The sequence below is a fragment of the Trichoplax adhaerens genome, genomic scaffold, assembly GCF_000150275.1.
Source record: "Trichoplax adhaerens TRIADscaffold_1 genomic scaffold, whole genome shotgun sequence".
NCBI classification, from domain to species: Eukaryota; Metazoa; Placozoa; class Uniplacotomia; order Trichoplacea; family Trichoplacidae; genus Trichoplax; species Trichoplax adhaerens.
The window spans coordinates 2,324,737-2,347,110 of NW_002060943.1; the positions used below are offsets into that span (position 1 = coordinate 2,324,737).

The 22,374-nt window shown below is 34.1% G+C and overlaps 4 protein-coding genes across 4 annotated transcripts; 1 reads left to right on the forward strand and 3 right to left on the reverse strand.

Annotated features, from left to right (window-relative positions):
* Nucleotides 1-2,266: 2,266 nt before the first annotated feature.
* On the forward strand, nt 2,267-3,332 carry TRIADDRAFT_18692 (uncharacterized protein; the record flags this gene model as incomplete). The annotated part of the gene is made up of 3 exons (XM_002107680.1): nt 2,267-2,405; nt 2,601-2,697; nt 3,140-3,332. The coding sequence occupies 3 exons, from the start codon at nt 2,267-2,269 to the stop codon at nt 3,330-3,332; spliced, it is 429 nt and encodes a 142-aa protein (XP_002107716.1).
* A 3,087-nt stretch (nt 3,333-6,419) lies between these two features.
* TRIADDRAFT_19187 (uncharacterized protein) lies at nt 6,420-8,438 on the reverse strand (the record flags this gene model as incomplete). The annotated part of the gene is made up of 5 exons (XM_002108485.1): nt 6,420-6,574; nt 6,720-6,828; nt 7,040-7,117; nt 7,354-7,449; nt 8,412-8,438. The coding sequence occupies 5 exons, from the start codon at nt 8,436-8,438 to the stop codon at nt 6,420-6,422; spliced, it is 465 nt and encodes a 154-aa protein (XP_002108521.1).
* A 7,903-nt stretch (nt 8,439-16,341) lies between these two features.
* Nucleotides 16,342-17,460, reverse strand: TRIADDRAFT_51509 (uncharacterized protein; the record flags this gene model as incomplete). The annotated part of the gene is made up of 1 exon (XM_002108486.1): nt 16,342-17,460. One exon carries the CDS (start codon nt 17,458-17,460, stop codon nt 16,342-16,344), a length of 1,119 nt encoding a protein of 372 aa, XP_002108522.1.
* A 2,474-nt stretch (nt 17,461-19,934) lies between these two features.
* On the reverse strand, nt 19,935-21,899 carry TRIADDRAFT_5705 (uncharacterized protein; the record flags this gene model as incomplete). The annotated part of the gene is made up of 6 exons (XM_002108487.1): nt 19,935-19,975; nt 20,061-20,144; nt 20,435-20,529; nt 20,788-20,819; nt 21,142-21,353; nt 21,851-21,899. Coding segments are annotated over 6 exons (513 nt in total), but the record flags the coding sequence as incomplete, so codon positions are not given.
* Nucleotides 21,900-22,374: the final 475 nt, after the last annotated feature.

A 22,374-nucleotide genomic window follows, 5' to 3' on the forward strand; every position in this document is an offset into this window, starting at 1 on the left:
TTGACCGAATCGAACCTTTCTCAGGTCTACAGTACAGTACAGTTTGTACAATGTCCAATCTACAGTACAGTACAGCACAGTTCGTACAATACTGTATTGTACTGTACACTTGTACAGTACTACACTGTATTGTACAGGGTACAGTATACTGTAGTACAGTACAGTACACAGTACTGTAGTCTAGTCCTGTATGAAATTCCATCCTACCCACTTGAAAGGTTGGTCTATCCAGGTAAACGGAGGAGTCTATCAGGCTAGGCGTGTGCAAAATGAAATGTCACCCCTCATCCATGCTCTTGATTTGTTATTTTGCAATCACTGTGCTCCATATATACACTACATCATAGATCATAACGGTTGAACCGAATCGAACCTTTCTCAGGTCTACAGTACAGTTTGTACAGGGTACAGTATAGTACAGTACAGTACACAGTACTGTAGTCCAGTTTGTACAGGGTACAGTATACAGTAGTACAGTACAGTACACAGTACTGTAGTCCAGTCCTGTATGAAATTCCATCCTACCCACTTGAAAGGTTGGTCTATCCAGGTAAACTAAGGAGTCTATCAGGCTAGGCGTGTGCAAAATGAAATATCACCCCTCAGCCATGCTCTTGATTTGTTATTTTGCAATCACTGTGCTCCATATACTGTATACAGTACAGTACATCATCGATCATAACGGTTGAACGGAACCGAACCTTTCTCAGGTCTATAGTACAGTTTGTACAATGTCCAGTCTACAGTACAGTACAGTCTGTCCCATCACTTTTGTCACTTTCGGGCAATATTTTTCTTTCAAAATACAGTCAAGCTATCATAGAATGATATATTACATTGATGGAGAGATTCTGAAAGATCTGAATCTGGTAAAGTTAGAAAGTTAAACTTGCTCTTAAGTCCATAAATAATGAATGTATCGCTGACCGTTCTACTGTACCTGTCTTGATCAACTGTACTGGACACTACTTGTACAACATACTATACAATACTGTACTGTTCTGCATAGCTACCTTATTACACTACAGTATATCATCATCCAGTTACTGTATGCATTTCCTCATCATAAGCATTCTTCATCTACCGTACTGGACTCCTTCTCTGATGATCTATCTCCTCTATCTTCGTAACAACACCTGCTAACGTGTGTTGGTGATATTTCTCGAAATCTACTTTCTATCCTCCTCAATCTACGGACATCCTTTGGACATACGTACAGTACAGTGAACTAAATAAAATAATATAATATTGTACGTACAGTACAGTAATATGACTGACATTGTAACGATGACGAGTACCGGGTTGGACTACCGTACTGTACACTACAGTATGTGTCATGAATGTACAGTACGTACTTTACAGTACTGGACATTGTAGCCCACAGTACTGACTGTAGCTATCGCAAGCAAAAATAATGTCATCTTCTACATATACTTCCAGCTTGTAGAGACCGACAAGTTACAACGCTTCGGTTGAACCATAGAGGTACCTGGACGCGCGCATAGGATTCTTTCAATACGGTAGTTACTCTACTCTTCTCAGTTTTGAGTACTGTACTGTAGTCCCGGATGAGTGAGTACAGTAGTCAACTGGAAAAAAAGGTCCAACGCGATTTCCAGTGCTGCCCTGGCTGTCAAGCTGATCATCATGATCATTCTTCAATTCATTTAATTCAAGATTTAATTTATTTCTACATCTGGGACCGACAACAACTGATTACGCCACTATTGTACTATCTTACTACATATCAAGAATTGAACAGGAGTAGTATATTGCACAGATTGAGCAGGCAGGATTGGACGTGTGTCAATCAACGTTTAATTCAACTGACTCAACAACAACAACAACAAAAATCGATTCCACTGCTTCCAAGGGCATCACTTTCATTGGCACTGGCCATTGGTGTCTAGTGTATGAGTTAATATCAAAAGTTTCTCCAATCTCCACTACCACTGGTCCTGTAGCCAGAAAATCATCCAATTCATTAACAAGCATGGACAATTCCCAAGTTATACCGTCTAATGGTGATAGCGACGCCATGGAAATTGAAACAGCCAATCAATTAGCTGATGATGGTAAGCAAATTGATAACTACCCTTAATCACTGCAGATAGATAAATACTCTACCTATTTTACTCGTATACCTCCATGCCAAGTACAAGACGCAGTAATTTAAAAATAGATTCCGTCATTATGCCAATTGGATGTTGATTCGTACAAATAGAATTAGATACATTTATTTCCAGTTTTCAACCAACGTGTTTTTATGCTTTGTTCCCTACTGTTTAAACTGTCTGAATGGCGGGTAGAAGCCAAAGATAACAATGATGATAGTATCCAACGCAAGCGATTTCTCGTCGAATTGGAATTCGTTCAAGCACTGGCTAATCCACAATATTTAAACTGTAAGCCATTATTAATACAGTAGACGGTGTTTTTCCCATTAAATAATGTGCACATTTTCTCTTACACTTAATCTATCGTCATAGTGGATAATATCCAATGAAAGGGTACTACTAGTAGTACAGCGGTACTCTTTGTATAGCATAACCAACATCAATCGTATAGCTATAGTTTAAATCACTTTGTTGCATATTTAGTTCTAGCTCAACATGGATATCTTAGAGACAGCGCATTTATCAACTATCTCGACTACTTACAGTACTGGAAGCAACAAGAATACGTCAAGTTTGTGAAGTAAGTATCATCGCTTGGCAATCAATTCACTGTACTGATTTTGTACTGAAAGTAATTCTCATCTTGTAGCAAATACTAAAATAACATAAGCATAACTTTAATGTTACATCATACAAATATTGCTTATAATATTCACTCACGATGGAGTTTATATCGTAACACGCGTAAAACTTTATCCATAGGCATTCTGAGATCAATTTTTTCAAGTACTCGTTAATTATCTGCCTATTACAGTGAAAATTTGTCCCCTTACTAAAGTAATGACGATTAAATAGCCACCGACATTTCATGATATTATCCACATACAGTATACTGTATCATTACTGTAAAACGGTACTATTATCTACAATGAAAGTGGAAATCTCACATGGCACTAAACTTACACCTTTTCAATTCTATAAACGACAACTATTTCCTCACTTTTATCATCTGTTATTACTAGATATCCGCAATGCTTGCATTTCCTAGACCTACTGCAATCCGAGCACTTCAGACGGGAACTGATTAATAATCCTTGTGCCAAATTTATTGAAGAGCAACAATTGTTGCATTGGCAGTACAATACTCAAAGTAAGATTAAAGCTGTTGTTGAAGCAGCACGGCAAATCAAACAAGGTACGATTCCTTTGACTTGATGCGAAGAAATTTTACAATCATATAAAGATAACAATACTATGGGTATACAGAATGCAAAAATCATTTTATCAATGCAAGCCGATCTCATACTTTGCTGTAATAGTGTTCTAGTTGGACGAACGTTACGATTATACACTACTATTTAATTATGTCTAACATGATTATTTATTTGTACGTATTTAGAAAGTGGGATTAATCGAAGTCAATACAACAACGAGACAGTTATAAAAAGATAGTGAAGCACAATAAACGATTTTTACATTATTGGCAGTAATGGTAACATCAGCATGCCTGTCCTGTCCTATTCCTGCCTGATGTAACTGTACTAAACAAAGGTGTAATCGTATTCTGTGATTGTTGTCATCGTAGATACGCGAGTCAACACGACAAATATTCTAGACTTGGGCATAATCATGTTGAATTTGATTGTGATCACGTAAATATCAACTATTGATTATAACATTGCGGCCATTATGCATCTTTTAGAGTTGTATTCATTCCTAGAGTTTTAGTTTTGATTAACTGACATCGAAACTGATGTTATTCCTCTATCCTAATATCTTTAATAATCCTTTATCTGCACAAAAAATTATACGGCAAGCCCGTTACTGTAATCCCTCGTCGAAAATTCTATATACATCACGGAACTATTGTTGTAAAATCTATTATTTTATATTTATCTGTTCTGTATGTCTATTTTATAGGATTTGTAATATAAGAGTTTGTAGAATAGAAATAACCATGAGATCATTGTATTATCACTGGTATGCTATCTATATAATTTATAGTCGTAGTTATAAAAAATATACGTATCATTTTAGGCGATAATTTTTCATACGCGTAAGCGCTACTTCGACATTATGGTATCAACTGTACTGTAAAGTAAATATTATAGTCACTTCCGTTACTTTCGATGAATGATAACGATATAACTTACGCTCTCTCTTAATGCTGGTAACGTTGATCACCTTGCAAGAATTTGTAAAACAAATGTAAAATACAGTTATCATGCGCTGTATGGATTTAACATATCTACATTGGTATGAAATTTCAATTTTCTTTTTTTCCGTAATTATTGTTATTGTTACTACTTGATAACTGCGCTGTAGCCTGGTACAAGGAAGATGAGAGTTACAAAATATGACCGTTTATCTTCTATATTACTGCTATAGTTCAAAACAGATTGGTAAGGCAGTAAATATTGGATGTATTTCACATGCTCACCGCGGTGATTTCATTACCACTGTAGCAATTTGTAACATTTTATCCTACTTTTGAATAAACCCGAATAATTTGGCGGAATAAAATCACCTCGTTTCTTATAGAATACGAAATAATAGCATACAAAATAATGTAAAATTTTCACGGTGTACTTAGGGTATTGGTCGCTTTTACCCTATTATAAAAGCATTTCTCACAAAGGATTTAATATCCTGTATTAACACATACGCGTACATGGTTTTACTTCCGACAAATACATGTCACATATCTCTCTCAAATGTTAACTACAGTATATACAGAAAGCTGAAATTCTAAAGCGGATATATCTATAGTGCATTACAGCTAGCATATTGGATCATAATGAACAGCATTAAGCCACGTTTTATAAATTAACCATTTACACAATATTTACGAGAGCTAGCGGTAGGTCGTAGGTGTTTACGAATGTTGCATATCTTGCCAGCTAATACAATTCGAAGGTAAATCAATCCGAGTTTAGAACTGTAATGAATGCATTACGTATCAAAACTTAAGAGTAATTAGATTAAATAAGATCGATAAGCTGTTATTAACTAACTATACAGTAAGTTAAATACTCAGAGCAAATTGGACAGTGCGATATTAAGCTAGTACATTAGTTCATTACATCAGTTGAACGACTACACGCAGAATAGAAGAATATTTACCGCTAATGACGATGTGATGTATATATATATAGTATATATGTATTAAAAATTGCGTAGTAGATACAGTAATACTGTATGACGGACAGTTGCACTCAATAAATGACACATTTCAAGTTCCTCGATAACATTAAAGAAATAACGTCACTTATTACTTTTGCATATATCGACAGTTTTTACTCTCGCAGTTAAAATCCATAGCGATACGCTCGTATAAGCACAAAAGCTGTTCTATTCCACTAAGTATCATTGCAGTTGCTACATAATTATTCTGCTACCGTAAGCAATCAAGACCACATGTTTTACTATACAGTAGATTGCCGTAAGGTGTGAGAAATTTGGCTCAACACAATCCACCTTTACGGTCGGTAACCTATAACTTTAAAAATCATATTAATTGGTGCTTATCAAGTGAACTAATTTGTACTTTTAAACGTTTTATTGTTATTAACATTCTTGCAGATGATTATAAAAGTTAACTATACAAGTTATTTAAGGCATTTCTATATAAAATGCCTAATTGCTGTCGTAATTAAATCAACTCTCAGTTAGTATGGTAAAAGATTTAAAAGATTTTATACTACTATGCTAAATACTACAGTAAGACTACTTAAAAGATTTAAATTGGTATTATATTGCAGAAAGAGACACCATTATTACACGTGATCCATGCGCTCAATAATGCCTAACTTGATACAAAATATGTTATGATGTGGACGGCTTAGAATATCATAATACTGTACTGTGTAATACACTAGTGCAATCATTTAAAATTAATCAATTAACCCATACTAACATTACACACGTTAGCACTACATTATCCCATATTACTACAATTGAAAGAGACTAGACGGTTAAATAATATTTTTATACGAACTGAAGGTTCTACAGTCAGTATAGCAATATCCATTATTAATCAGATTACAGTACTACAGTGTAGTACCGTATTCATGCATTGATCATAATGTCGCATAATTGCTTGACTACTCATGAATAAACCACATGCATACCAAAAATTTCATACACTAACATCTAGCAATGCTCAGCTGGTACATCTCTAAATTACTACCATTACTGTTACAGAAGTAGAAATCCTACTCTAAGGAAATGTTGCATGTTAAAGACTTGTCTTGATCATATCCTATGAGAAAGCAGTGCTTTCTTATACGTCAGGCAACCATTTTAATCGGTTGGTCTTTTTTCAGCATATTTTCTCGTAAAATCTTCAGCGGACCTCATAAATTTCTTACGATCCTTGGAATATTCTTCAGCAATGTCGGTACGCAATGGATGCTCAGGTTCAGGATCATTAATAAGGGCTATTAAGGAGAAAATAACTATATCGAGAGGTAGATAATAATAAAAATGATTAAAGCATGAATGGAAAGGAATCGCTTTAGCCCTACTTTGCAGAAAAATATCTCTAATACTGTTAATGTAGAACACCGATGATTGGGGGGAGGGCCTAATGATGCTCCTTACTTTGATCCGTTTTTGTAGCGGGCTTCCAATTTTCCGGAGAAACTATAGGTAAACACACTTGACCTTTTTCATCAATGTTTGGGTGATAAATTCTAGTCTTGAAAGTAATCTAAAGACAGTCAATAAACACTCGTTACACGTTTATGAATTTATGATTTTAAAATGGATAGGATGTCAGTTGTTTGTATCAGTAGCCAACAAAGAAATAAGCATGATCGATTTTATAAAGACAGGAATCCACAGCGACAATGCGATCTCCAATAGGCTACAGCCAAAGATCGGATGAATTTTTAGAAAACTGAACAAAATACCGAACTGACCTTAGGAGGTTTAAAAGGATATTCAGCTGGATAGGTAATTTCTATTTTAAAGGCTCCTTTATTATACGGGGCACTATTCTAGTATATATAAAAATATTTACATATAAGAGTGTACAGTTGTATGAAAGTGATCCATGATAGATCACATCTCTTCTATTAGGCATTAGCAAAGCAGTTATGGTCAACATTTATTTTTTTTCAGGGTAATTTATTGGTAAGTTGTTGTTGCAACAGGATGGTATTACCAACTTGTTTCGACTACGGATATAGGAATAGATTATTTTATTCCATACTCGCTAGTCATTTTATCTTACCGGAACGATTAGCCCTTGCCAGTTTAATATGTTGGTTTCATTCACTTTTATATCACGAAAGCCATTAATTTCATTTTTTTTCAATTCCGCCAATTCCTAAAGGTGCATACAATGAAAAAGAAGGTAGTCATTACTTATACCGTTGAAGTGATGAAGATTTTACCAATGCGATCACCCACCACGACAGTAAGGTGTGTTGGATAAATTAATTAAGAATGAAGGCAGTCGTCTACAGAGTCAACTATTGCATGGTTTGATGAGTTGGTAACCGGCTTGAGTTGGCTAACGTGAAGAAATGGCTTTTGACGAGAGACAACGTAGCGCATCTCTACTATCATGACCGCGATAGACATTCAATTATTCTCATCACTCGCTGAATATGACATGAAGCATAGGAAAAAGCATATGAACCACTTGTCTAGTCATGGTCAATGAAGCAGCTTGCAATTAAAAAAAAAAAAGGCAGACACTAAGGAGAATTCGAGCAAAAATTCGATTAGTTGATTTTGAGATACAGTAGGTGAAGAAGATTGGAAAGGTTCTACCGTCAGAGTAAACGTGCTAAGCGCTATGCATAGTCATTATCGCTAGCGTAGCGCTATACTGGACACTAGCATGGATTGGAGTGTAAGGTACTCAAAAGCATGACAACGCTTGTAGTTTGCCTCATGCTGCTGGATCGATCATTTTAGCCTACCGTAGCCCTTCCAATGGTTCATCGTATAATATGAATGGATAGGCTAGCGGTGAAGATGGACGATTGCTGCCATGATTAGTGACTTTTTGGATACAACATAAGAAAGTTCTTGGTCGTGGTGAACAATACTGTAGAATTATCCACGTCAAAATAGAAATCTACCCCACTGGATTTGTAGGGTAGAAAGTTCCTTTTGACGCGTATCTATCTTCCTTTATGTAATGTACGCTTCAAGCCATGGATTCAATGTAGCCCCTAAACTACTTTGATCAATCCATGAACAAGGCCATCACTGATACCTTGAATCCATTGATTAGCATTGAAACTGCGATCATGATTGAAAACTAGGACGAAATCTTACCTTAGTTAAACGACGAGTAGCGGCCATCTTCTTTGTACAGTAAGGTACTTACGTATGCACTGGTGTAGTTGAAGCAGTACAGCGTTTCATTCGACTCTTGCGTTGATACCGCCCTATGTGCTTGTCCACTTGGGTATACTGTGTTGTTGTCGGGTCAGCCACTACGTCACACGGTCTAGTCCCCAAATTAATTTTTCACTCTTCCTGTAACGTCAACTTTGAACGAACGATCTAAACGCTACATTGGCCCACTCAGCCATTGGCTTTTTTCTACAGTACTGCCCACTGTACACTGTACACTGGACACTGGACTGGAGGGTACAGTACAGTGTGAACCAGTTCGAATCAGAGTACTTTAAGGTACCCTAAAATCACGAGTGTGAATCAAAATGTAATAAGAATTATACGAATATAAAGCTGAATAACTTGGCTTTTTAGTTTAATTGATTAAAATAAGGTTATTAGAGCAACCTTTACGTAATATTGTATTAAATTCCGAATTTTCTACAGTACTAAGTAAAAAACATGGAAATCTAACCATCGCTCCTCCCAGGGTAAGATATCCTACAGTACAGTACAGTACAGCATGCGTCAACTGTACAGTACACTGGATAGTATTGTAGGCTACAATGTACAGTACAGTACAGTACAACTTGCGTCGACTGTACTGTACTGTACACTGTACTCGATGACCTGTACAGTACTGTACACTAGACACGGGACTAGACTGGACTGGATAGTACTGTAGGGTACAGTGTACAGTACAACGTGCGTCAACTGTACTGTATACTGTACACTGTACTCGATGACCTATCGAGAATTCGAGATGGTTTAGCTCGTGATTACTTTGCAAGTTCGCATGCTTGTTTACCAACTGAAAGTAGACTATTGCAGACTGTGCTGGTACAATATGACTATTTACCTTCGCATTCTTCAATGGTTGTACTGAAAGGCGAGAAAGAGGGATAGACAAAGACAACTGTTAACCCTAACCTTATACTATCCACACTGTACATGACGGGATGGACGATTTTACTGGTCATCTCAACTCAACTGAATGTCTGAAATGATACTGTACACTGAGTGTACAGTGCGCAATGGTCATCCAGCTGCTTGGTTGATTTTCAGCAACGTGGTGTACGCTTTCAGTGCTAACGTATAGTAGAATGACCAGAAAAATGATAGGCCCGTCGTCATTTTGCAGTCAGTCACCACAGTACAGATCTGTAGCATAGGCGTAACATATTTTCACATACCGCTCATGGCTGGTTCAGGATAGGACAGAGTGACGGAAAGGGACATCAAATCAGATCAAAACGCACGTTCAACTGTACCACTGTACTGGACACTGTGTACAGATCTGTAGCATAGGCGTAACATATTTTCACATTCCGCTCATGGCTGGTTCAGGATAGGACAGAGTGACGGAAAGGACATCAAATCAGATCAAAACGCACGTTCAACTGTACCACTGTACAGTACTGTACTGTACTGTAATGTACTGTACACTGTGTACAGATCTGTAGCATACTGTACAGTACTGTAGGTGTAACATATTTTCACATTCCGCCCTTGGCTGGTTCAGGATAGGACAGAGTGACGGAAAGGACATCAAATCAGACCAAAACGCACGTTCAACTGTACCACTGTACTGTACTGTACAGTACTGTACTGTACACTGTGTACAGATCTGTAGCATAGGCGTAACATATTTTCACATTCCGCCCTTGGCTGGTTCAGGATAGGACAGAGTGACGGAAAGGACATCAAATCAGATCAAAACGCACGTTCAAGTTCAGAAGATGTTCAGAAGCTACAAATTGCGCTGACCGAGAACGGCCTAGTGATCACGCTGACAATGGCAGGCGGTAGCAAAAGTGCACAGCAAAAGTTGGCGTACTCAAGTCGACGATACGATTTAGGCGTAGAAATAACTAACAAAAATAGTCAGTCTTCCCTATTTCCACTACAGTGAACGCCTAGTTGACGTATTCTCCCTCTTTCTTGATTATTAGACCTCTTCTTCAAGTTCAATTCTTGTTTTAGAAGGCAGCAAATGGGAGTTCTACTCAATGAATGGTCAGGGACTACTCAACCATTTTTCCCCTCTAAAGACGAGAAAAATGGTTGAGTAGTCCCTGGTATGGTAGTCCAGTGAACGATGCTTTGTATTCGAAATTTTAAAGATGATCAAAGAACTCAATATTGCAGTAAAAATTTAAAATGATTCTTCATAAAACATCAAGTGCCCACTTTTCAAGGTTGTCAATTTCACCAAGGTATCCATGACGGCCAATACATACTAAGGCATAGACTGATTACAGGCCGGTGAGCAGCAGCCGGCAATAACATAACATAAATTAAACCCATTCTGTACAGTAATTCCTCAAGCTAAAATGAAATGAATTTACTGTAGGATAATTTACAAACTATCACTATGTTGCCTTCTCCATTCAGCAGCGATCAAGAGAAATTTACAAACGCCAAATGATACTCAGTGACGATTAGTTGACCTTAATCAATTCAGATACAGAAAATTAGATATCAACCTGGCATCATTGACCAATACAGTATACTGAATTGGCTATCAACGCGAGGTATCGCTCACATGAACAAAATGAAAAATAAATAAATAAAACTCTCCATCATTGGTTAGGAGTCAACCTATCATTGAATAGTCATTCTTTTACTGCTTAATACCTTACATTATCCACTTGTTAGGATTTGCATTATCTTAACGTGTTATTGGTTCTATTTCTATTTTTTTTACAAAATGAAAAATAAATAAATAAAACTCTCCATCATTGGTTAGGAGTCAACCTATCATTGAATAGTCATTCTTTTACTGCTTAATACCTTACATTATCCACTTGTTAGGATTTGCATTATCTTAACGTGTTATTGGTTCTATTTCTATTTTTCTTTCAGACGGAAATGCCATTGATGTTACAAACAAAAAAAATAGATACTCTTCCCAATCAGAAAATTAACCTAACCTGCATTATCAAAAATATTTATAGCAATGTAGGCCATTACACTCTGTACAAGTGGTACATTTATAATGACTTCGCTCAAAATAAGCAACGTCAAGAATTTGTTATTGATAAATTGCAAAAAGTGCATCTCGATTTTTATATACTGTATGCTGGACTCGTTACGATATACTAAGGAAAAATGCTTTCGTCTACTTATTCACAAGCAGTAAGCATATAGATAATTACAATTTAGAAGAATGATTTGATGCTCGTGACATGGTTTCTAATTATTTTATACATCACAACCAAGTTTACCATCTAAACCAAGTATCTCTCGTATCCTGTTTTCCAACACCAAACCGATATGGAAACAACAACCAAGTCTACCTTGAAGGACGTTATATCAATTAAATGGAATCCTGTGAAGAACTTGGGTGGATCCAATGTTGATTATATTCTGCAATATTCCAATCGTACATAAACTGGTAGGTCCACATATTTGTATTGCACTGCAGTTAACCGTGGAAAAAAATATCAACATATCATAGAAATGGATCAACCAATCCGAAAATTGATCTACGACTTATTGCTAGAAACCACACAGGAAGTGCCTATAGCGATTGGGAAGAATTTGCAAGTCTGTAAATCCAACAGAATAGATTTAGATTTAAAGCATAGCGAGTAGCAGTAAAGCGTTGCATCTGTTAGGATAGAGTAGGAATTTAACTCAGTAGTAATAATAAATAGGATAAACCTAAAGAAAACTTTTGATAGTAACTGTAAAAGATATAGATATCTACGAATATAGCGTAGACACTTAAGTAGGAAGTTAACTGAAGTAAACCGGCAAAAAACCGTACTGCAAGAGACATCATTACATAAACTACCATAACTACAGTAAAGTGAATATCTCTGCGGCATACCGACACTTGTGATTGTAGATTTGTGTGCCATTTGATCAAGTATGAAGCTAACTGAAATAAGCTAGCGAAAATTGTGCTTAAGAGACTTCATTGCATAAAGTAACTAAAATAAAGTCATTAGTAATGTTTTATTGCTTTAGAAGTCATAAATTTCGAAATAAATTCTATCTACTTTAATTTATTGAGCTAATAGCTAAATGTAAATGCGTAACCATGAAGGGGAATCGCGGTGGAAACAGATAAAAATCCTCATGCTTCGATAGAATATCAAATACATGATTTACGATATTATATTAGGGGCGATCTCGGTTTGAAAGACCTCATTCCTCTAAAATATCTTACACTCGGTACAGCCATAAAATTTTCGAAAATTGATCAGTTTGCAATTCCCGCAGATTGGAATAAAGGATTTTTAATATTTGGATTTGCTGTTTCCCAACAAGATTTACAAACTTTAAGCCGTAGTAATTTGCTGAGCTGATGAAAATTTCAAATACTATATCTAAACGAATGCAAGGGGTACATTTATTATCGCTATTTTGGCTCTCGGTGATAATAGTAAGCATATACTCGTATAAACTGCAAATTTAACCGCTTTCATAATTGGACGACGTAGTTCTTTCTGGATAAAATTCTAATGAGGCTCATTAATGCATTCTCATTTACAGCATAGTCGCCGCTGTTTTATAAAAGAATGGTTACTGCTTAACATGCTGATGACCAAATTTACTAAGCCAAAATTTAGCTCTGGTCACTCATAATTGCCATAGTAAAGCACTTAAAAGGTTAATCTTGATCAGAAAGTGCTAATTAATAGCCATAATTTTCCAACCACACTTAATTTCTTAACAGATTTTTGCAGCAGCCAGTACTGCTATAAACGAAACATCGTAAATTGTCAGTAACTAGATGGGAATTAAATGAATAATTAAGTCTATGCATAAATACGACACCATTAACTTGCACTCATTATATAATTGGTAAACAATAACATTATCATTGGTTTTGCAGCAATTCAACAAGTTGTTATAGTTGATGTTGAAAATCGCTGTTAATGTTCATACTACAATTTTTTCTTATAATAGATAAGTAGAAAGAATTGATGAAATTTTAGTCGATTAATTTAAATACGGTTATGAATTAGCCGTTGCATATTAAATTTAAGCTACACAATTAATTTGAGTAGAGGCACGAACATTAGCTAAAGGCTACCTGATGACAGTCAAATTGTAGTTAACATAGATTGCACAAGTACAATATTGGTACTCACGATATTAAACTCGATTGGGGCAAATTGCACGTACATCTGTAAATGAATGAAATTTTGCTGCCTCGTTAAATTAAAGTAATATCCAATATCTATACGCGCACATTTGATGCATACGTTGCTATTATACGAGTAGTAAATATGAACATATTTCCGAAGTCCTATATCCAACTTACTATAGAGGATGCTTTACATATACGTATTTCAATTTCTAAAGTTATAATATCAAAAATTCAGAAATAGACATTTTTGCTAATTTATACCCGGTATATCTAGGATGCAAATGGCGTCATACAGTAAAATGGTAATGATTACTGTATGAAATAACTATTTGCTACAATAAAGTCACAAAGTGATTTATTATCGGTGTTTTATATAATTAAGGTTAATAAATATTTTATCCAATTTATGTTTGAATCATTTTAGCTTGCTGGAATAATATAATTATACTTTAGTAGTATTATGAGTACATTGAAGAAAGGTATGTATAGACTAATATAGACTAAACAGATTTGTTAATGAAAGGCTTTTTGCGTTGGGTTTCTCGATTTACGTAACATGCGAAAATTAACGAACTAAAAGAAGGATAAGATGGGGATACTTATTTCAGCATCGAGGAAAAGAATTAACATTTGAGGAATAACATATTTCAAATGACTTAAAGTTCAGTCTTCAGATATATTTAATAAACTAAATGGAAATTCTTTTTACCTCGTGTTTTCATAATATAATGGAGCTAGTTTTATACTAGACAAGCACTATATAAAGTACTAAAGCTAACTTTCCAGAAACAGAATATATTTTAAAATAGTATGGATTAAAAAAATAGACAGCTGTACGATTAAGTCATCATTTTAATTATGACAATAATGTTATTGATCTTATCTTATTACTCGGGGTAGATTTTGTTCCTACAATGCTCTGCTGTATTGAAACTGAATTACTTTTTTAATTTAAACTATTACTAGTAGCACTAATCATTTTAAATTATGGTTTTATTTATAATATGTTTATTTTCACAAATATTTTTCTTTTAATATTTCATTATCATAGTTATAGATGCTGCCATTTTAATTTAATTATAGGCCGTATTCGGGCATCTTTAATTAATTGCAATAGGTTGTATCTATTCCTAACATAGAAGATAGACCCGGTTATTAGATAAATGATACCTTTGTATTCAACAACTAATTTTACAAACAGGAAAACATGAATAAATTTTGTAATTCTTTATCCAACTATTTAGCTTTACAATTTTTCATCAACATCGTCTTGTAAATATTTTATTCTACTTTATTGTTTTGGTTATTTCCTAAATTATCTTCCGCTAGTTTTGTACTGATGGAGTGATTACAAATGTGATCATATTCGACGTTATTACAAGCATTTATGAGATTATCGATTCTTCTACAACTCAAAGCTTCAACATAATAGAGACATTAGTAAAAAGATTGGAATGCATTTGTGTTTAAAGCAGCAGTAACTGTATATGACTATGATTACTTGATTGTGTATCATATAATTCTATTTTAACGCTTTACTGCTAACCGTTTACGAATACAATTTCCGGACAGCTATGGTCATCATTGGCATTACTCGTAGTCATTACATAAATTGTAAGTCCAAATATGATGACGTAGAGTTTAATTCTTATCAGTTTAAAAGAATGTTGGATCCTGATAGTACCCAGTAAACTCTTCAAATTCCAATATACTAATTTTCTAACTTGTTATTGTATTCCGATTTAATAATTATATAATACATTATTTAATAGTTATGCTTACAATAGTCAAAGGATCTGTTTGCATGCCATATTTAAAGTATTACTATTTTAGCTTGTTTACTTAATTTCATAATTCACTAGGTATATATATATATTTAAAGAGTATTTTTTATGTATTACCGTATAACGAAAATCCAGTTGAGTTATGCAAGACTGCAGTTTATTAATTAAAGCGAGGATTCCACGTATTAATTTGCCATCGTTTTGTTTAAGCTATGGCTTACTCGTGCAGTATTATTTCTTGTATTATAAAAGAATGTAAGTATGAAATATCGTAAATAGGAATCTATAGTGACTCTACGCGTTAGAAGGAAATGATAATCGAAGGTTACGTAATACGAACTGACAGTACTGCAGAATAGAGATCTTAGCTATTCCTCGAATATGTCTGCAATCATTACTAGTTAAAGCATAATTAAAAGTTAAAAAATATAGCAGTCCTTGAGTCCAGACTAAGAGCTCAGGGTTTTTAGAGCATTGACTAATTAGCTAATTAGTCTTGATCAGCTATAGAAAATGGCTGATTTTCGTATACGTATTGATCCTTGACTATATTTATAAACGGCTTTAGATTGAAAATTTGCAGTAAAGTCGACTAGTCTTAATTAATTATAAGCAAATGGAGCTGATTTTAAGGATTTTAAGAATTCAAACCATAATATATATTTTCGCCTAGATGAAAACATTTTAATCAATTTATTATTCATTTTAGTTAGTTAAAAAGTAAAACGGCAGCTCAAATTCATTAGAATTTGAGATCTAATTGTAAAATTATAATTCAACAGAAATTAAGTCAAATCAGTTGACCTTAGTTAGATATAAGAAAGCTATAAACTATAAAATGTAGGTATGAATTAAGCTCCAATGCCATTGCAATTAGGCAAAGAAAATTACAGTCTTGCACTACAGCAAGATATAGTTTCAGATTGATCATATCGTAATGGATGTTTCCCGGTACTTACAATAATTTAATGCTTGAAATCTACAGCAACATTTCTTCATGATCATCGTCTTGAGTTTCTGTATTAACCCATTGTATTGGATGGGTATTTTGCAAGCCATCGGTGCTTGCAACTATAGTTTGAGTACTTGGATTGTGTACTTGGTAGTTAACATTTCTTGATAAATGATCAATTCTTGGATAGCTTGAAAAATTTATCTCTTTGGTACGAAGATTAAATAAGTACATAATTTCATCGCGAATACTACTAGTAAAAAAGGATACTAAAGCTGGATTGATGATAGGATAAGTCAGTGCTAAATAACGAAATACAGAATAGACTAAACGTGTTGTCTCGTTAAAATAATATTGTTGTACAACAAATAGAATAAAAAAAGGCAACCAACATATAGCAAATAACCCGAGGACAAAAAATAATTGCCGAAGTACTTTTAAATTTCTGGACAAGTTGGATTTTTGCACTGTTTGATTAATAGCATCGGCTAAGATTTTAGAGCCGCTCTTACGATTAATTTTGACAAGTGCTACTGAATATAGCATAATTGTGGTCAACATTGGAATAAATATTAATGTCACAAAAAAGATCGTTTGAAAGATTTGATCGTTTTGAATTATTTGATGACTTCTGTTATCGTAGACACAAAATTGACTAGAATAGGGTCGATAAGTATAGAGTGGTATAAAACCAGTTACATAAGGAATAATCCAAAATCCAGCAATTAAAATAGCAATATTTCTCGTATTGGATAATATTCGATGACGAAATGGTGTCAAAATGGACATCATTTTATCCAGGCAAATTCCACATATGTGCAAGTTATAACACGTAATAGAAGCAAAAGCAAAACTTGGCGATGTTGAACAGAGAAAAATCGATTGAAAGCGCCATTCTTCAAATACCCGGCCGGGGAAGATATAGACGATAGGGATAGTGCATCCACATATAAACATACTACATAATATGGCATTGGATGGATTTCGCAAATTTTTGCGAATTAGAATGATCGACAGAACAAATAAATTGATCACTAAAATTAACATTGCGATTACTAGCCAAGCTGAGTTTTCGGCATTTAGGACAATTACTTTAGGGTCAGTTGTAGTAGGTAAAGTTAGATTAAGGCCACTTTGATTCCGCATACTGTAGTTCTTGCAGTAATTAACGGAGAAAGGTTTACTCGGATATAAGCAATAATTAGAATAGCCACAAATTATGCCTTGGTATTTACACTTGCTTGAGAGATATTACAGTGAGTGATTTTTCTATGTCAACGTAAGGAAAAGATTAAATAAATTACTGCATTATTTTCATACTTATGTAGCTAAAGGTGATAAAAAGATTTGTCTGGACTTACTGTATCATGAATGGACTTTACCTTACAGCATGTCAATGGATGATCTATGCAGATATCCCTAGAGGAGTATGAGGAGACTGGATAGAATCGTTACTTTTGGCCGAATGTAGTCAAATAGCCTTTTCCAATTACGGCTATTTCCCAATATTTTCAATATGCAAGCTTTAACTGACATATAAAAAGTCTAGTAGCCTTGTAGCCTGAAAGATCAAGATTATAATTACCGCTTTATAACACAATTCATGTCGATTGTTTACGGATTTTAATATGAAGAAATCGACCGTAAAGTGATACTTCTAAATATAACCGAAGGCGATTAATTTCTGACCTAGCCTCTGAACTGCTAATACTACTCTTTTAAATCCAAAGCTATAAAAGTAGAAGCTTATAGTATTACTGAAAAGCTGTCGATATCTATGAACAAATATATATAGTGTTGTTTAGTATGGAATTGGCTTAAACCGCGTATAAGTGCTAAATTACCAACCTTTCACATAAGTTGAAAGCAATCAATATAGCTACTAGTAAACAAGATCAAGACGCTTATTACCTTGAGCAAGTCAACCTGATCCAGTTTGATATTTATTTATTAAATACGAAGATGTGGAATAGACACTATTGACTATAACCTCTTGTTTGATAACTTATCATCAATTTACAATGATCTAGTTAAAGTTTAGTATTTGCGGTCAACGGCTGATTATTGATTAATAAAAATGTGATTAAAGGTTACTAAAATAATAATTGTTTCGCCTCCGCAGTAAATGGAATAATTTCATTACGTCAAAATCCGATTTCTAACAACTTGTGCAATAAATAGTTTAATGATTGTACTAATAATCAGTTTTAGTTGACACAAATAAATGATTTTAAATTTGTTTGTTTGGTTAGTATCATGAATATATTAATTAAATCCTCGAAACATGACAGGTAGGATATTAGCGGGCATACGTTAACGCAACAAAATGAATTAGCATAGGCAGATCTTTAACAGCATGGTATCTACAAGATCTAATTAGATCAATGGAAAAGTTGTGTGTCATTTTTTAACTACAATAGCGTGAAGGCTTGCTGACAATATAGAAAATAAATTGGTTAGATTATGGTGAAACTTGGTGAAAGGTTATGATTGATTAGGCTAATGTTAGCTATAATTGAATGTGGACACAAATACCGTATAAATATCACAGTGGAATGTAAACTATCCTTGACAGTGGTTGATAGGTTGTGAAATATGTTATTATAGTACGCAAGGTTTATAATGATTTGAGTACTTAGTATATTGGCTATATAATGCTATTTTTAGTAACTGCAAAAGTACCTGTATACCTATAGTATATCTAAGTTCGGAAAAGAGAATTGTTTATCTCTATAGTTCTTTTTTACCGTATGAAATAGAATATTACTGATTTTAATGATGTAAAGAAAGACATTAAGCGCAGGTATAATTTAATTTTTACTTACGTATATAGAGGAATATCCTCGTATTAAAGCATTTGATCATGTACTGATTTTATTTAATTAAATATCTTCGAATTTGTTATCATCAGCCTCTGATACGGCAGCAACAACAGTTACGTTTTGTACTCCGATACTGTTTATCTTGAACTTGGCACAACTAGAACGAATGGATAGCTTCGACAATTCTTCTAAATAGAAATATTTCCCTTTTTATTATAGATATTTAGCTTTAATTATAATAACATGAACGCGTGTCAAAAAGGTAGCATTTCATCTTATTAGCTTCATAATTTTACATCATAGATTTTATATATCTGTTTGTTGCCTCTATAAATCCATAATATACGATGTAGTTGTAGCGTGAAACACTGTAATTCAGTAACCAAACAGAATCGATCCTTTTTTATACTAAAGCTGCAGTCGAATACTGGTAAAAGTTTGCGATGTAACATTAATGATATACCGGTTATAATCAACAACAGTTTTCCTAAATATAGTATGTAGCCATTGGGAAATAACACACATTTTTTCCTACAATATTGATAAACAAAATCTGACTCTATAGGATACTTTTGGTATGGCTCATGATAACTGTTTACAATTTGATAGAATTGAAATCTACTTTATCAATTATATCGTAGTAGTTTGCAGTTATTTTGTTCCTTAAAGCAGCATCATAATTCACGTGTCTTACTGATATTGAAGAGCCCGTGATGGAGCATAAAACTTATAGAATTTAATGCAAGTAATCTCATGAATCAAGTTTCAATAAAATTACTTTAGTAATGAGCAAGACATTGGCGTTAATATATCTGAGTCCATATGGCGTATGAGAGGAACTATAAATTAGAATAAGGAAATTTTATAGATTAGCACAGTGGGTAAAATTGATGCAACATTTACATAGGTTTGCATGGTATTTACCGGTATGCATCACACATTCGTCCCATCCAGGCTGACCCCAAGCACTTTCTCTAGCTTCGGATCGTGTTGGTAAATCCTTATAGGCTAACGGTGATAAAAATTAAAGTACAAATGAGCAATTGACTATATGCAGCAAAATTTTTAAAATGGATAATGAATAGTTAGTTATTGAGTATTTATAACCTATGCACCGCACCGTTGGTACGTTCGAATACAACTGATCAATATTAAATATGAGTTGAATACGGTAGCATTAATTGTATAATTTACAATAGTAGCAACTACGTATGAGCTTTTGGTATCAAAGCATCTAGATATGGATTCCTTTGCGTTAAAGTAAGCGATGCCTACGTATCATGAAAGAATTGACTTACACCATATATGATGAACAGTATATAATTCACCAATTTGCGTGAAAAGACCACATACAGGCTCATTATAATCTTTACGATAATTTATTCCTTTAGCCCTAGATAATACAAGTAGAGATATGGTAGCGAAAAATTTTAGGTAATTCCTTATAGTAACGATACTAATAGAGTTAGATTAAAGGTTTCTTATCATGTTCGATTTGGTAAGAAGTGACTAAGAAATTCTATTACAAGTTTTTTTAATAGTTAATTTATATATTATAAAGATTGCAAGGCAATTACTACGTGTTTTGATTATTTGCGACTACATGTATGTATTAAGACGAATGAGGAAACCTAATTCGTCTATAGCCTACCAATGTTGCGCCCACTCTAATAAGCTTCCAGGCTACAAAAGAAAAGTTACTTGTGAGCTCATGAGAATTGAATTAATATATTTATGATAGATACCAATAAACGTTTACTGCCCATGATATGCAAAAACTAGCATTATGATTATGAATACAAATGCAAGTGGCCGTAAGCAGTGAACACACATAGGAGGTAGAATAAAACTGTATAGAGTATAGATAGCTATACACCATCTATCTGGTCTTATATTTGCGATAAGTGAGAAGGATTAGCCGCAATCTATCTCAGAGAAAATATTTGTTTGACAGTTGGATAAATAGATTGATTGATAATATTCATATTCAATCTATATTACGAACCTTTAGATGGTAGGTTCTAAGCTCGTATATATTACCGCCTGATCTAGGTTTGACGTCTCCCCAAAAACCGAATTCCTGACATAGATGATTATATCGTTTGGCAAGCAATTTATCCATAGCTTGAAGTACTTTCGATAAACCGGGATCATTTCGGCCGTGGCGATAGGTTTTTTCGTAGGTCTCATATCCGTTTTCGTGCATAAACATATGAACTGTTTAAGCAAAGGGTCACATATGGTGACACAAATTATTAGTCTTCATGTTTTAAACTTACTATCACAATATCAGCAAGTATTATAACTCCAAGTATCGATATATTTATTACACAATCATATATTAAATCACCACGAATGAAGATGTTAAAGATTTACTACTATGAAGGCAGACATAAAAACTTTCTCTTATCGTACAGTAAAATTGCAACAGTACTATGGCTAAATCGTGATTTATTCATTATCCAATTTTAAGAAAGGATATTAAGCAATAGGTGTACCTTTTCATATTGAGGTAATGTAATCTACTTAAGTTATAGTGATGTTAGAGAATTAATATCTTATGATAAAAAGTACTTCACTATCTTTTATGCCAAATAGAATAACATGAGTTACTCAATCTAGGTCATTTTGGAGCAAAATTTTCTATCATTATAACTTTGTTACTGTATAGGCTGAAGTGTGTTAATATCCAAGTAGTCGATGTCTTAACGTACCAACTTGGTCCTGCTGGCCAATCTGAGTAGTCCAACTACCCAATAGTTTGCTAGGAATAAGTTCATTAACTTCTGGCAATGCCGTCTCACTATAAGAAAAATGGATAGATACACACGTTAGTTTGTCTATCATATTTCATCTGAGCATTTCAGTTCCTTCTAATCCTGGACAAGTATCATGAAATTATATGAAAAGCAGTATACAGTAAATGAGATCATTGCTGGAGCTATTGGAACTTTCTATTTTTCTGTTATACAAACACTTGTTAATAAAAGGACGAAGCAATTGATCATCAAAATAGGACATGATTTATCATGATCTCTATTGGTTTCAGACTTACCATAGTTTGACGTATTCGTTAAAGTGTTGGGGTTGGACGATATGAACTGCAAAAATAGAAATGACCTGAGATAAGATTATACAGTACACGTATTGCAAAATGGATTAATTCTGCCCAAATTACATCTCTACTATCACGATGTACAAGCGCTTTGCTATTTGTCATCGTACTGAAACTAGAAGC